The sequence below is a fragment of the Pagrus major genome, chromosome 12 (genome assembly GCF_040436345.1).
Source record: "Pagrus major chromosome 12, Pma_NU_1.0".
In the NCBI taxonomy this organism is placed as follows: Eukaryota; Metazoa; Chordata; class Actinopteri; order Spariformes; family Sparidae; genus Pagrus; species Pagrus major.
This window is the reverse complement of record NC_133226.1, coordinates 25,318,100-25,333,098: the sequence shown is the minus strand read 5'-3', so window position 1 is coordinate 25,333,098 and position 14,999 is coordinate 25,318,100. Positions and strand designations below refer to the sequence as shown.

The 14,999-nt window shown below is 40.9% G+C and overlaps 1 protein-coding gene across 1 annotated transcript in view; it reads right to left on the bottom strand.

The window, feature by feature from the left end:
- Positions 1-14,999, bottom strand: part of LOC141005934 (unconventional myosin-XVIIIb-like) — a 43,738-nt gene that overhangs the window by 2,809 nt on the left and 25,930 nt on the right. Inside the window, exons 29-40 of the mRNA XM_073477999.1 lie at positions 13,101-13,224; positions 11,794-11,994; positions 11,599-11,709; positions 8,460-8,564; positions 7,811-7,972; positions 6,932-7,045; positions 6,686-6,802; positions 6,501-6,584; positions 6,236-6,373; positions 5,970-6,155; positions 1,238-1,371; positions 1,102-1,143 (exon numbers count right to left, since the gene is read on the bottom strand). Of these exons, the coding sequence (XP_073334100.1) occupies positions 1,102-1,143; positions 1,238-1,371; positions 5,970-6,155; positions 6,236-6,373; positions 6,501-6,584; positions 6,686-6,802; positions 6,932-7,045; positions 7,811-7,972; positions 8,460-8,564; positions 11,599-11,709; positions 11,794-11,994; positions 13,101-13,224 (1,518 nt within the window). The remainder of the gene's footprint in view (positions 1-1,101; positions 1,144-1,237; positions 1,372-5,969; positions 6,156-6,235; positions 6,374-6,500; positions 6,585-6,685; positions 6,803-6,931; positions 7,046-7,810; positions 7,973-8,459; positions 8,565-11,598; positions 11,710-11,793; positions 11,995-13,100; positions 13,225-14,999) is intronic.

Sequence of the window (14,999 nt, the reverse complement as noted above, 5' to 3'; positions counted from 1 at the left end):
TGAAACTTGGATGGAGGATGGGTCTCAGATCGGTTGGCGATATTTGTCGATATCGGTCAATATGATTTTTTTTTTTTTTATTTGCTTCAGGTTCAGGTTTATAATTATAAATGACATGAAGTTTGCTGTTTCACTGCACTGATATAAGTTTATTGTTAAATACATATCTTGCCTCTGTTACATGTCCTTGTCACAAGAGTTTGATAACCACATTTGAGGGATCGCTGCAAAAAAATGTGCGTATATCAGCCGATATATATCAGATTTTTGTAATCCCTAATATCTGCATCGGCAACCCAAAATTGCATCTCTGTCGGGCTCTAGCCCTCTAGTCTTGATGATAATAGTCAGGCGTATTTAGGTGGCTGGTATGAGTGAGCACAATTTGATGAGGATCGAATAAAAATCTGGATCTTGTGGATTTAAATCTATTTTATTTGATATTAGATTAGGTTTGACTGAATCAAAGGGAACTGTTGGGCTCTGACTGATTGCTTTCACCATCGTATGTTGTCTTCCACCGGGCACAAACCTTCAGGAGAAAATGAAGTCTGACCAGCACCATTTCTTTCTGCTTTCACGTAGACTAAATGAATAAATAAAGTCACGTTCTGCCCTGTGTTGTTGGGAGCTGCTACACTGAGGAAAAAGGAAGCAATCCAGTTGTCTTTCTCAACAGTAACACCTCTTGGAAACACTATTAATTGTTGAGTCGATGCAAGGGGGTAATTGAGTTCATGTGGCTGAGGGAAGGTGAGAAATGCTGGTTTAGATAATCTGGAGGAGCTTTTTCCAACCTGTCTGACTGCTGACTCACTTGTCTGACGTCTTTAAGTGACATTCAGTGTTCTCAGATCTCTCAGTGTTTTTATAACTGAAGGAAATGACGGCTAAAACTCGCTGTAATAGACAAGAATTATCCTTTCACAGGCCCTCTCTCATATTTAATTCAGTATTATGACAATTAAAAGCTTAATGGTGACACTTCAAGGCCTGATGCAATTTTTCAGGTCATACCCACACACACACACACACACACACACACACACACACACCACCAACTCACACACACACACACACACACACTCATGATGTTCTTACAGGTCTTTCTTTCGAGTCAAGGACTCCACAGCAGTTTGAACGCTGGAGCGAAGGGCAGAGTGGTGAAAGGGTGAGTTTACACATACAGACGTGATCGTTGAGGCAGAGGAGACGCTCCCTCGGTGAACTCGCTTACCTTTCCGTGTCACTCTCGTCGCTCGACTCCACTTCCTCCAGGGCGGCCTGCAGGTCCACGATGCGGCGGATGGACGTCTCCAGGTCGGCCTGTAGCGTCTGTCTGACGGCGCTCAGCTCCTCCACCTGCATTTCCTGTAAACAAACAAAGAGATTAAAGGTTTGTTGACACGTAGGCGAAGAACGCGCTCACCTTCAGCGGGCCCGGCTGTGTGTTCTCACCGCCCTCCTCCCCCCACCTCAACCTGTTAAGACCCCCCAAGCCCAATCCGCCACAGCAATTACCTTCATTCTGCTCCATATTACCTCATCAGTCAAACACTGAATGTCCAGTGGCATGTCCTCTCTCACACACAAGTCCTACGACCTACAAGCCCGCGGTGCTCATGTCTGTACCGGCCTGCCCGGCTTATTTAGAGAGAAAATTGTTACATACGCACGCTGACATTGGGAGAATAGAGTGATTTATTAATTCATCTCGTCTGTTTTTTTTTTGTTTTTTTTGTTGTTGTTGTTCTGTCTCTCTGGCATCCTGTCACACATGCCTGCACACACACACACACACACACACACACACACACACACACACACACACACAGAAAAGCTTCTAGGCTTTCAAAGTTATTGGCTTTGTTGGCTTTGAGGAGACGGGTGTGGGTGCAGCGGTTGTCATAGAGACACATAACCATGTATGAATGTGTGTGTGTGTGTGTGTGTGTGTGTGTGTGTGTGTGTGTGCCTATAACCTTGAAGAGACAATGAGGATTAATCACAGTCAGAGAGAGAAAGCAGGATGAGGGAGAGATGACGTTAAGAACGGTGGTGGAGGAGGAGGAGGAGGAGTGTAGGAGCATGTGTGTGTGTGTGTGTGTGTGTGTGTGAATATGTCTATTCATGAAGGCTGTGTGTGTGTGTGTGTGTGTGTACAGTTGGTTGGTAGGTTGTTAAAGGGCATCCTTGTGTGTGTGTGTGTGTGTGTGTGTGTTGCTCTCTTTGTGCTAATAACTGAATAATTGTTGAAGCTCGTCTCTTTCTCTGAGCTCAGAGGTCACAAAGAAACGAGAACAAGACGTCGTCTGTAACTCCGAGCTCGGCTGACAGCGACACTAAACTGCTTATCAAAACTGTGTGTTTGTATATATTTTATTGCTTTTTTTTATAATATTGATTCCTAAAACCCGCAGATGGATCTTTGTCTTGCGGCTGCGTGTTAGGGTCCAAAATAAACAAATGGCAAAATGCGGTTAAATTTTCTAGTTTGGTGAGTAAATCTCTGAAACCGTCATGTGATTAAAAACTCTGTTGAGCGTCTCATCCGTGATTGGGTCATTAATGGGTGTCCTGTTGTCCCTCCTGCTGTCTGTCTGTCTGTCTGTGTCGCAGCTTCACACGCAGCACAGGGACTTCATGGTGCATTCAAGTGCACCTTGTAAACTCTGAGATCTATACTTGAATGGCCACAAAGGTTGTTTGATATTCTCTTCTGATTTCCCTCTGTTGAAATACATATGCAGACATCTGTCATTACTTACTTGTTCTTTAACTACAGTTAGAAGCTAAAATCACAACAGTGTCACAAGCTAGATTTATTTGTCATTTTTATAAACAGCCCTTGTCCTTGAGTCCTGCTACATCTGTGTTGAGGAAGGATTAAAGAGTCTCTCAGCCTGGGGAGCGAAGCTGCTCGGTAGTCTGGTGGTAAGACAGCAGACCGACTGTGGCGGAGGTGTTTGTCTTTAAGTATCCTTAAATGCTTACTTTTTACATTAAGCATTGAAAGATGAGAGGTTCCTTACCTACCCAAGCAGAAATGGTATTGTAACTGAAATGTCCCTTATTGATCCGGTATATATTCTTTAGACATACTACACCCTCTGGTTTTGTGAGGAAAAACTCATACAGCAGCAGGATAACGACCCCAAACACAAACCAAGAAGTCCTGACCGTCCTGGACTTTGTCCTCCACAGTCATCTGACCTCAACCCCACTGAACATTTACTTGAAGACCGAGAGAGTCGAGCATCCTGTGACATCTCAAGAAGCTTTGTGGGAACACTGTCAAATCATGCTGGGAGCACATGAGTCAGCAGACCACACAAACTTGTGGAGCCCATGCCAGCTTCGAGTGCACGCTGTTATTAAAGCAAAAGGGAACAAACCCAATGTTAGGATATTCCGAAATATAAATAGTATTACACATCAGATAAATCATAGAAAAATGATTGAATTTCTAGATGTGTATCGTGTTTTTTCCGGCCTGGTCACCACAGCTAAAGCAGCTTTTGTTGTAACTAACTCCTGAAAGATCTCCAATTTGCTAAATCATGCTGATGAAAACACAGCACTCATAGAAAGGTGCAATTATCTCAGAATGTGTAGGTGTGTTTATGTGTGCAGAGAGCCTCCCTCCTGCTGTCAGAGCTGCAATGATCAAACTTGTGCAGTAATGAAGGTGATGTTTTCTAATGTTCCAGATAACACACCAGCTGTTGTTGTTGTTAATGAGAACAGTGGAGAAGTGGCTGTTTTGAACGCGGGCGTGTACTTTCAATCACAGCCCGGAGGAAGCGTTTCTTGCCAAAGCCTCTTAAATTGTTTGTCTCACATCTTGGATGAGAGTAACGCCTGTTGGGCTTTATATTTTAAAAAGCCTCGGCGGTGCCCAGGTAGAGCGGTGGTGATCCGTCTGCAGGTGGAAAGGAACGATCGAGAAAAGTGAGCAACTATTCTCAGGCCTATAATTATCTCCATTTCTGGACAAGGTGCTGCTATTTGTGTCTTGTGATGGAATACAAAGATTTTCATCTGCTTTTTTTGGGGCTTTTTGTGATAAAAGTGTGACATGAAAGGACAAAATGAGAAAAGACCGGAGAGATAAGAAGAAACAGACATCAAGAGAAAACAGCTGCTGTGACTTGCAGGGTGAATCAGGATGTTATTGGCTGGATTAAATAAATTAGTGAGCTTTGTTTGTAGGTGGGTTTTAATTTCCTTTGAAGAGAGCCAGGTGAGCTGTTGTTTACGGTACAAACAATAAACAATAATCCTCCCATTTAACGCTCATCGGGGGGGAATGAGCTTTTACAAGAAGGCACAAATAATTAAGAATTTGTCAGATAGCGTTTCACAAAGTTTATATGTTTGTCCTCACGCCACAACTCTCAAAAATGTGTGTTTTTTTAGGGAGTCTGGGGACTGAAAGACAAAAAGGAACAAATATTGGTTACTGTTTACTGTATTTGTCAAATATGACATGTTTACTGTCAATAAAATGTTGTCTTCTTTCATAAATGTAGTGTAAATGGTGAAATCAGCTGTTACATGTTGGCAGGTAAGATGGACTTTAGACACAGACGCAGACAGTCAGGTACAGTGACGCTGCGACAAACTGGCTCTTTTTACAAGGAAAGAAACAACTTAATGTTTTGCATTGAATGCCGAATTTACACCAAGGAACAAATGATTCAGAATTTCCCGTAGCTTTTCTGCAAAGTTTTTCAAGTTTTTTTTATGACTTACCAACTCTCAAAATGGAGTGATTTGTTAAGGGAGTCTGGTGATATTGTGGTTGACAGTGTGTTTATAAAAGTCTACTGCTAACATTGGCAGGTTAATTTACATTACAGTGATTCACATGGAAATCAGACATGTGTAATCCATTCTCCTGTTGTTGTTGTTGTTGTTGTTATTGTTGTTGTTGTTGTTCTCTTATTTCTTCTTCTTCTTCTATTTCTCCTTCTTCTCCTATTTCTTCTTCTTCTTCTTCTTCTCCTCCATCTCCTCCTCCTTCTCCTTCTCCTTCTCCTTCTTCTTCTTCTTCTTCTATTTTTGCAATAATTTTATTTCTTTTTCAGTTGTTCAGTTGTATGAAAATATTGTAACATCCATGATTAAATGCACTCTTTTGGATTAAATAACGTGCAGCTTGAATTAAACTAAGAGAACACATTGGACCATAACTGATGCAGTTGACTTGAGATCATCTCACAGACTTGGAAACCGATTGATTAACAGACGCCAACTTAAAGCTTTGTCTGCCAGGGTGTTTCTCTTTGGCCAAGACAATAAAGTGCATTCTCACACTGTTGATCATGCGTCGTTTTTAATTCTCTTTGTTTCTGAGCCTTTTCATTTATTCCTTTACCATTCTTTTTTATGCTTTGAGAAGACGGGTGATGTCAGATCCGAGTCTACAGAGCTGCCTTGATACAGAAAAGAGGCCACACCACCATCACACACAAGACAAATAAAATACTATATGAGCAGGAGAGATACAGAAGATAGTCGGATGAACTGAAAGCGGGTCTTTATGGGGTGAAAACATTTTTATAGACTTGTGTTTGGACGATGTTGTCTTTTCATTGATTTCATTCTCTTTATTTGTATTTATTTAGACTGACAACTTAACCTGAAACTGGTCTTGCCTTTGTTTAGTCTTACTGTTTGACTCTCTGTAGTTTTAATGCCTTCTGAGTCTCCTGCTTTTGCTTTTTTGGACAAAGAACTTTATAAACACATTAATTAATAAACAATAGACTAAATAGAAAAACAGAGTAGAATCAATTCATAAAAGTTGATGTTTGGGAGATGCGCTGACAGTGACCATGTGTGGATTCATGTGTGGTTGAACACAACTGACACCTTTATTTTGGAGACTGGAGACATTTTGGTTACTTGGCGGACCGGGCCAGTGTCGTGACCCTGAACGCAGCGTTGGCTCCAGGTTTTCTTACCAGCTCCATGCGTCTGCGGCTGCTGTCCTGCTCCCTCTGGATCAGCTCCTCCATCTCCAGCCTCATGTCCTGCAGACGCTGCAGGTAGTAGCGGGCGTTCTCTCTCTCCCGGGCCTCGGCCTGGGCGCTCTGCTCCAGCTCCTCTCCCAGGCGGACCACGCTGTCCCTTAAACGCAACACCAGCACCTGCACATCACAGAAGTGGGACAAAGTTTAGATGAAGCCATGCAGGGACGAGAGTATGACGCGTTGGAGTGTGTTCTCACCTCAAACCTCTTGACTTGGCCTCTCTGAAACTCCAGTTTATTTTCCAGGTCACATACACGCGCCTCCTGTTTACTGACGATGCTACGCCCCACAGTGGACGACTCCAGGAACTGCACCCTCGACACACTCTGCTGGAGCTGCACGACGAGTAGGTGGAGAGGGAGGAGAGCCAAAAAACACATTCAGAGAGGCAAATAATTGCACCAGACTGATCCAGAGTTTGAACACCTGGTTCATCAACCCTTTTTGTTCTGATTGTCTAACCTCTTCCTGGAGAGAGTGTCTCTGCTTCTTCGCCTCCTCCAGTTCAGCCTGAAGCTCTCTGATCTGAGTGATATCACTGGAGGACTGAACCAGAGAGAGAGAGCGTGAGGCAGAGATTTGATTTGAGAATATAAAAAGTGATTAATAAGAGCTGGAAAACACAAACTGTGAAGCCAAAGCCTTACCTGAGCGATGAGCGCTTTGTGCTTCTTCATCAGTTCATTCAGGTCCTCCTGGTCCTCCTCCAGCCTCTTCAGTAGATCCACCTTCTCATGCTGCAGCAGCGCTAACTGCTCATCCGTCTGGATGCAGAAGGATAAACAGGTAAAGTGAGGCATTTAGCAGCATCATCTCCATCTCACCAGCCATCTTCTCCTTCCTGCTCATTTATTCAGGTGTGTCCTCTGATCCGTCACCTGTCTCACACTCACCACACTCTTCAGTTTGCAGATATTTTCCAGTTCGATCTGAGTGTTCTCCAGCTCCTGGGAGAGAGTCGTCTGAACGCTCTCGGCCTCCAGCCGCCTCGCTTCGCTCTCCTCCAGCTAATTGGCCACACAGAGAGAGTATCAATGTATCTCACACTGAGCAGACGGTGGCAGAGCGGAGAGTCGGGTGAATGTATAAGGGTCATTGAGGGTGATCTAAAAATAAACTGGGATGTTCTCGAAGATTTAAGTGACGGATTTAAGAGAAAAACTCAATTAGTCTCTGAGTTTATAAAGTCATTGATTTAGGAGAAAAAACTCTACGAGAAGAACCTCGTAAATTTATGAAAAAAACCCAAATATTCTGTGAGATTATAGAGTCAAACATTTACGAAAGAAAAATCACTAATTCATGAGAAAAAAAAAGTCAAATTCCTAAATTTTCAACAAACATCATGCAAAATTTGTGAAGAAAAACCCTCAAATATAAGAAAAAACTTCAACTATTCTCTGAGATATTAAAGTCAATAATTGAGGGGAAAGAAATTTAGAAATTTAGAAGAAAAAAGTCAAATATTTTCTGAGATTATGAAGTCAAAAAGTCACAAGAAAAATGTACAAATTTATGAGAAAATCAGTGGGAGATTACAGTCTGTGAACTCTTCTGTGAAAAAACATCTACAGAGAAAATGTTCTCTGAGTGAATAAAGTCACAAGAAAAAGATATTTGAAGTCATAAATTGAGGAGAAAAACTATTTTAGAAGAAAAAACTCAGATATTAATAAGTCATTACTTGCTTCTTTTAACATAATAGGACATGTATTTTATTTATTTTTTCACCTACAACAGCCCTAAACCTCGGTCATCACAGGTGAGCGTACCTGACAGTGCAGACGCTCGATCTGCTCTCTGCTGCCGTTGGGCAGATTCTGTCCCGGGTTGTCGACGGTGGAGAGAAGCAGCTGGGCGTCGGCCAGCAGGGCGTGAGTCCTCTTCAGGTCTCTCCTCAGCTTCTTCTCCACGTCGAAGTCTCTGTGTCCCACCTGCCAGACGAGAGACCTTCGTATTAACCCTCCTCTAAATGAGATTAAGTGTTTTATCTGGAGAACAAAATCACAATCTTCACTCTAAAGCCTCTAAAAGACTTGAACTTGGATGCTGTGTGCCAGCTTGGCGACGGACCAGGCCCCGGCCACTCATCAGGAGTCCAATTACAACCTTATAGTGACAGAGACAGAGTGCGAAATTAGCTGCCGCCCTCTCGCTGCATATGCTTGGTTCGTGGTGCCTCTAATGCAGCAATGACATATTCATCAGCTCAAGAACATTAACCCACAATAACAATGATGGACGATGAGAGAGAGTTGGCTGGAGTCACTGTGGGAATAAATGTTCTGTGCAGTAAGAGACTGTTTCTATATGGGGAGTTCAGTGTGTGTGTGTGTGTGTGTGTGTGTGTGTGTGTGCGTGTGTGTGTGTGTGTGTGTGTGTGTGTGTGTGTGTGTGTGTGTGCGTGCGTGTGTGTGTTACCTGGTCACACAGAGTTGCTATGAGTCCTTCCAAGTCGTGCTTCTCATGAATCACCATCTGTTTCTCCTCGTACTCCTGCTCCAACTGCATCTCCAACTGCCTCAGCTACACACACACACACACGTGAAGTAAAATGATGAACGGCCGGTCTGACCGAGCTTTTATTGTCCTTGACAGGATGTTTCCCCTGCAGCAGGATGCATAATGATAAGCATAAAAACATCATCATCTGTGCAGGAGCATTACAAAAAACTAACAGAGGCCTCCCGACGATCTTCTGTTGAATAAATGAACCAGAGTTTGTTGGTTTAAAAAAATGTCCTGCTGGAGGGAAGGAACTCTAATCATCAGGGAGGCTGAGAGGAGGAAAGTAACTAAGTACTTTTACTCAAGCACTGCTACTTTATACCTATGTTGAATATTCTCTAAAATCATTAACTCATCAATTTAGAAGAAAAAAACACTTTTACATGAAAAAACTCAAATATTCTCTGTGATCATGAAGTCAAAAATTTAGGAGGAAAAACTAAAATTCTTGTAAATTTACGAGAGAAAAAAACTCAAACACTTCTAATTTACAAGAAAAAAGTTAAATATTCTCTGAAATCATTAAGTCATACATTTAAGAGAAAAAAAACTCAAATATTCTCTGTGATTATAAAGTAAAAAAATTATGAGAAAAAACTCAAATTCTCTTAAATTACAAAGTTATAAATTTCAGACAAAAAACTCACAAATTTACTCATAAATTTGCGAGAAAAAACGCAATTTCACAAGAAAAAACTCAAGCACTGCTACTTTATACTTCTAATTTACAAGAAAAAAGTTAAATATTCTCTGAAATCATTAAGTTCATGCATCTAGGAGAAAAAAATCAAATATTGTCTGATTATAAAGTCGTAAATTTCAGGGGAAAAAACTCACATATTTACGAGAAAAAACTCAAATAATCATAACAAAGTCATTAACTCAAAAAAGAAAGAAGTCGAGAAAAAAACAAAATATAAATATAATTAAATAGTCATCATATTCATCAGAGATCATAAAGTCATACATTTCCAAGAAAAAAAATCACAAATTTATGAGAAAAAAAGCCAAATAATCTCAAAATCATAAAGTCAAAGAAGAAAGAAGAAGTCGAGAAAAGAAACTAAAATATTTATAAGAAAAAAGTCAAATATACTCTGAGATCCCAAAATCAGACATTTCAGAGGAAAATAAATTTGCTCATAAATTTCTTTCTGAAAACAAAATATAATAAACAAATAGATGATGATGGATTATTGTGGCTATCAGAGTCAGAAATACTTTATTGATCCCTGTGGGGGGAAACTGCATCGATCCCTCTGTCATGAGCTACATGACACTGCAGGATGGTGTTTGTTTCTCTCTGTGCAGTTTATTTTTAACATTTGAAATGTTTGCATTGTGTGACAGTGACAGTGAGAGGCTTTATCAAACAGGTTTAATAACAATCTCACTGCATTTTTCTCTTTGCTGTCAGGAGCTTGAATCATTTTAAAGGCCTGAAAGCTCTTCTGCAACCTTTGTTATCACTCGTTGTGCTGCTGCTGCTGCCGCCGCTGCTGCTGCTGCAGTTGAGCTAACAGCTTCATGTAGCATTTATCAAGCTACCTGCACCCCTGACTCCACCTGTAGGCTCTGAGTCTAAGGTCCCGTGTGTGAGGGAGGAAGTCATCATCCTCACTCCCGATAACATCAGCATCTGGACACCGAACATCAACTCTGTATGCATTCGTGCTAATCCTTTTTCCATGAAATGACAGAGTGTTTGTCACAGGAGTTAAATCACTGATCTGAATGTGCAGGAATGTTGTGCTTATGCGTTGATGTAACTGCAGTGAAGTGATGTAACTGCTCTCTGGTTGCATAACATTATAAAATGAGGAGAAAAAAAAAAAAATCTAAGTGGATCGTTCAGAGGAAAGAATTGGTTCTTTCAGCCGGCGAAGGACATTTAAAAAGAGCCATCTGTACACACACACAACCCAATACTGCTCTGTTACACAACGCGGGCCATGAAGGTCGGTGTTGGAACCGACTGAATTTTTATTTTACATGATTTTCTGAACATTTTTACAAATACTGAGTACAAGAACTTAAAAGTCCAAACAAATGAGAACAGAAAGACACAGTGAGCTCAGTGTGCAGCTGGACAGCAGCGTTCAGCTCTGGTGATCCCGACTAGTCTGACTGTCTTAAATAATAAAGTTTAAACGTGTTTATTCCTGGAAATGTATGAAAGAATATCCTAAAATAACTACCCCAGTCCAGCCCGAAGTACATTCAAAGCTGTTGTTGAACCGTTTTGGAGTACAGATGTGGTTTTGACCTCTTTTGAAAGGTTATAAGCTGATTATTTTTCTCCAAGCGTTCACCTGTAACTGCTCCTATAAGCTGTAAAACACAATGGGTCCACATCACAGAGTCCTACGAGGTCCAAGTTCAAATGTAATAACAATGTCACTGAAAATGAACACTTAACACCTGTTTTTCTGAGGAAATATCCAGGCGCCTGGAAAGAAAATGCCATTTTGTGACCTCAAAATACACCTGATGGAGAGCAACAGGAGCATTAAACTAATTATAACAAAACAAACAAACAAAACAAGTCCAGTTGCCTACGATACAGCACTTAGAATTACCATGACCTTCATCAACATAAACTAACTATAGTTCTTCATTTCCTTATTCACACTAACTTTATGCATATAAAATATTAAAAAACAAGTGTTTAGGGGAGGAAAAACAGCCTATACAAAGGTCAAAATGCATACAACTACATACACTTGCATAATTTCCAAGATTAAGGCTTTAAAAACTGATACAAATGATATATTACTGGATTTGAAATCTCATTGGCTGTATGATGCATCGATCATTCAGAGGCTGGCGTGTAAGTGGCTCAGGAGAGAGGACAAAGAAGAGAGAGTGGGTCACGTATCTACACATTAGCTGTTGTGGGCTGTAGGACAGGCATATAAACATACTTCCTGTGATTAAAGGACCCGATCTGATACCTGATACCTGTCCTGATGCAGACTTTGAGTCGGGACGCTCGTTAACCTTTTCATAGCTGTCACTTGCCATTAACTACCTGTGATGTGTGTCGACCTACCCGCCTCTGAGACGACTTGTGCACATCCTCTAACTCCTCCTCTTTATCCTCCAACTCCTTCTGATGCATCTGCTTCATCCGCTCCATCTCCATCTCAAAGCGCATGTGGATCTGTCAGAGAGAAGAGACGCGAGGTTCAGGACGACAGCGGCCAGCGAATGTTATCTGAATGTGTCTGGTGTGTGTTGTAAGCACCTGTTGCTGCTGCTGTATTTTGCCGGTGAGCGTGGTGATTTCCTGCACTCTCTCGCTGGCCTGACTCTCCAGCAGGCGAAGCTGCTTCTTGAGGTCAGGCAGCGATTCGGAGGCGAGATCGACGGGAAGGCTGAGGTCGCGGATCTGAGCGCACAACTCCTCCTTCTGCTTCTGCAGACGGGCCACCTCTGACTGGCTCTCCTGCACACACCCACACAAATATGTATCAAAACACTCGGTTCATCCTCCAACTTAGAGATTTCTGTTTTTGTCCTCTGGTTACTGCAGCGCGTCTGGAGCCGGCGCAGGTTAAACAGCTTAATCTTGCTCAAGGATACTTTGGCAGGTTTTGCCACATGGGGAATGAAACCGAGGCGTAGCAACTCGAAGGAACACAGACACGAAAAACAAAGAGGATGAACGGAGTTTTTGAGAGAGAACAGAAAAAAAAGAGAGAGAAACCTCAACCAAACATCCTCTGTATAAACCAGACGGAGGGTCTGAGCTCTTCTTCCACCGCTGGAATAATCTTACAGTGTTTTTATTAATATCAATACTAACTACAATATGAAAAGTGTTGTTTGTAATGATTGTTTAAGATAGCTTAGGGCCGGGACAGACTGAAGCTAGCAGGTTAGCATGTTAGCTTCAGTGGACATCATACTGCCAACACTGTAAATCTTCAACCTTTTATTTCACTTCTTCTATCTTCATTTTAGGTTATTTTATCCACATTTGTTTTTCTATGTTGTTCTCCCCTGAAATTATCCATTAACCTTTATTATTGATCGTCTTTCAGTATCTCGTTTTCATCTTAAGGATGAAAAACTGTGGAGGCGAGGAGCAGAACTGAACTTGATGACTTGATGTTTTCGTGCAGTTTCTCCAGTGAAAGGTCGGATCTGTTGCTTTCAGTAACTGCACAACATTTACCGTCTGTCACATGACGCGCCGTTGACTCCACATGTCTCTGACTCATCCATCTATGATGCATTTTGCGTCACTTCGCCGCCGTGACACCGTCTCATGAATCACAAGTGACAACTGTAATTTCCACGATAGATTATGTGCTCTTTTCCAGGTTAACTTGATGAATGACGGTCGTTGATATTTTACCATCGTCACTGATTCTATTTGTTTGCCGACATTATTGTTTCCCCCGTTCAAACGCACTGACGATCACGAGTCCTCAAACCAAACAGACAGTCTGTGACACTGGAAGCTGAGTCATTATTTGTTTCCCAGCTGTTTCCCAGGTTTTTCTTCAGGGTTTTTGTATAAACATAAACGGATATACACAAACACACCTGGACGTTCCGGCGCAGGGTGTATATTTCGGTCTCCAGTGTTGCGTTTTCCAAAAAGGCTTTGTCCTTTTGCTCTCTCTCATTGTCGGCTTCCTCCAGAGCCTGAGTCAGCTCATTGTCGAACCTGAACAAACACAGAAAACAGCAGGACGATGATTCAAATACTGCAAAACTGTATTATGTACTGTTATTCAGGTCACCAGAAATAAACACTTAATAACTTTAATGTTGAAGCTGTAGGTGAAACTATTCACCAGCAGTGGAAAGTACACTCAAGTACTCTATTTATGTACAATTTTAAGGTATTGTACGCTATATCTCTGCTCTACTGCCATTAAAATATTGTACTTTTTACTCCACTACAGTTACCTGACACTTTAGTTACTTTGTAGATTCAGGTTAATAATACAAAATGTAATCGACAAATAAAATTAGGATGTATTATTCTATATTAAGATAAAAATTGTTCCTGAAGGGGAAATTCACAAACTACCCAGCAGAATACAAACTAAATCAAATGAGCTCCACGTTTAGCAGCTACAACATTAAAGTGATGAATATATTAATGAATCAATAAAAATATTAATATAATATATATTTAAAACTGGGTATCGACTTGGCTTTGATATGAAACAGATGCTGAGAAAACTAATTCTGTAAGTTGTAGAAAGGACCCTCTAAACTTTTGCATTATTAGAAATATTAATGTTTAGATGATGAATTGAATTAAATGGAGTCGGAGATATAAAACCTGCGCTGATGGAGAAATTTCAGCCCTGACACACAAAAAAAGGCATTTATTAAAAGATAAATCACAGGATTTTAGGATTCATAAAGATCGATTTGAATCAGATTTCTTAAAAAAAGCCCATATATCATTCTGAAGTGGGCCATTTTGCAGAAGAAGTACTTTAACCTTTTGTACCTTCATATATTTTGATGCTAGCCACTGAAACATATCTAATAAATCAATGAATTATTCAATAAAAGGCTGACTATGAGCGTTGCACCCAATAAAACTGGAAATAACCACAACGTGAACCCTTAAAATTATGTCAAACAAACATCCAGTATCTCAGTTTCACCACTGTGGACTCAAAAACAGTCCTTCACCGTTATTCAACACAGTTTTTAGAAAACCAACCAGGGGACAACCTTCAAACTGAGTTATGATCTGAACTTCTGGTTCTTTCCAACAAAACCTTTTCTAAAAACCTCTAACCTCAAACCAATTAGAGCAACAGCCTTTATATTAAACTCATTAATCCTGTGTCTTTCATTCGCAGTAATGCCGAACAACAGCATAAAGCGAAATCTGAAAGAAGGCATTCAAAGCTTTGTACTGACCTTGACAGGCTTCATTTCATGGGAAAAAATAGAGCATGGCTCTGTCCCTTTCTCTTTTTCTAAGCAGTTCAATTTCATATCAGTTTGTACTTTCAGTACGGACTGAGGCTGAAAGACGAAAACAAACTAAAACAAAATAAAAAAGGGCGCCAGCAAACAGAAAGTCCTGATGCATTTATGGTTAAATGGTAAGACTATAAAGGGCACTTTTTTATGTCTTGGGGACAACAATAAAGTATATCGTATTGTATCGTATCGTATCGCATCGTATGGTACCATACCTTACCTTACCATACCGTACCGTACTGTACCGTATCGTATCATATCGTATAATTTTGTATCGTGTCGCACCGTGCCGTGCCGTATCATATCGTATCATATCGAATTGTGTCCTCTTGATGTCCTTAAATAGTCACCTTAAAGGGCACTTTTTATGTCTTGGGGACAATAAAGTATATATTATTGTATCGTATCGTTCCGTAGCATACCGTATCATATCGTATCGCATCGTATGGTACCATACCTTACCATAGCATACCGTATCGTATCGTT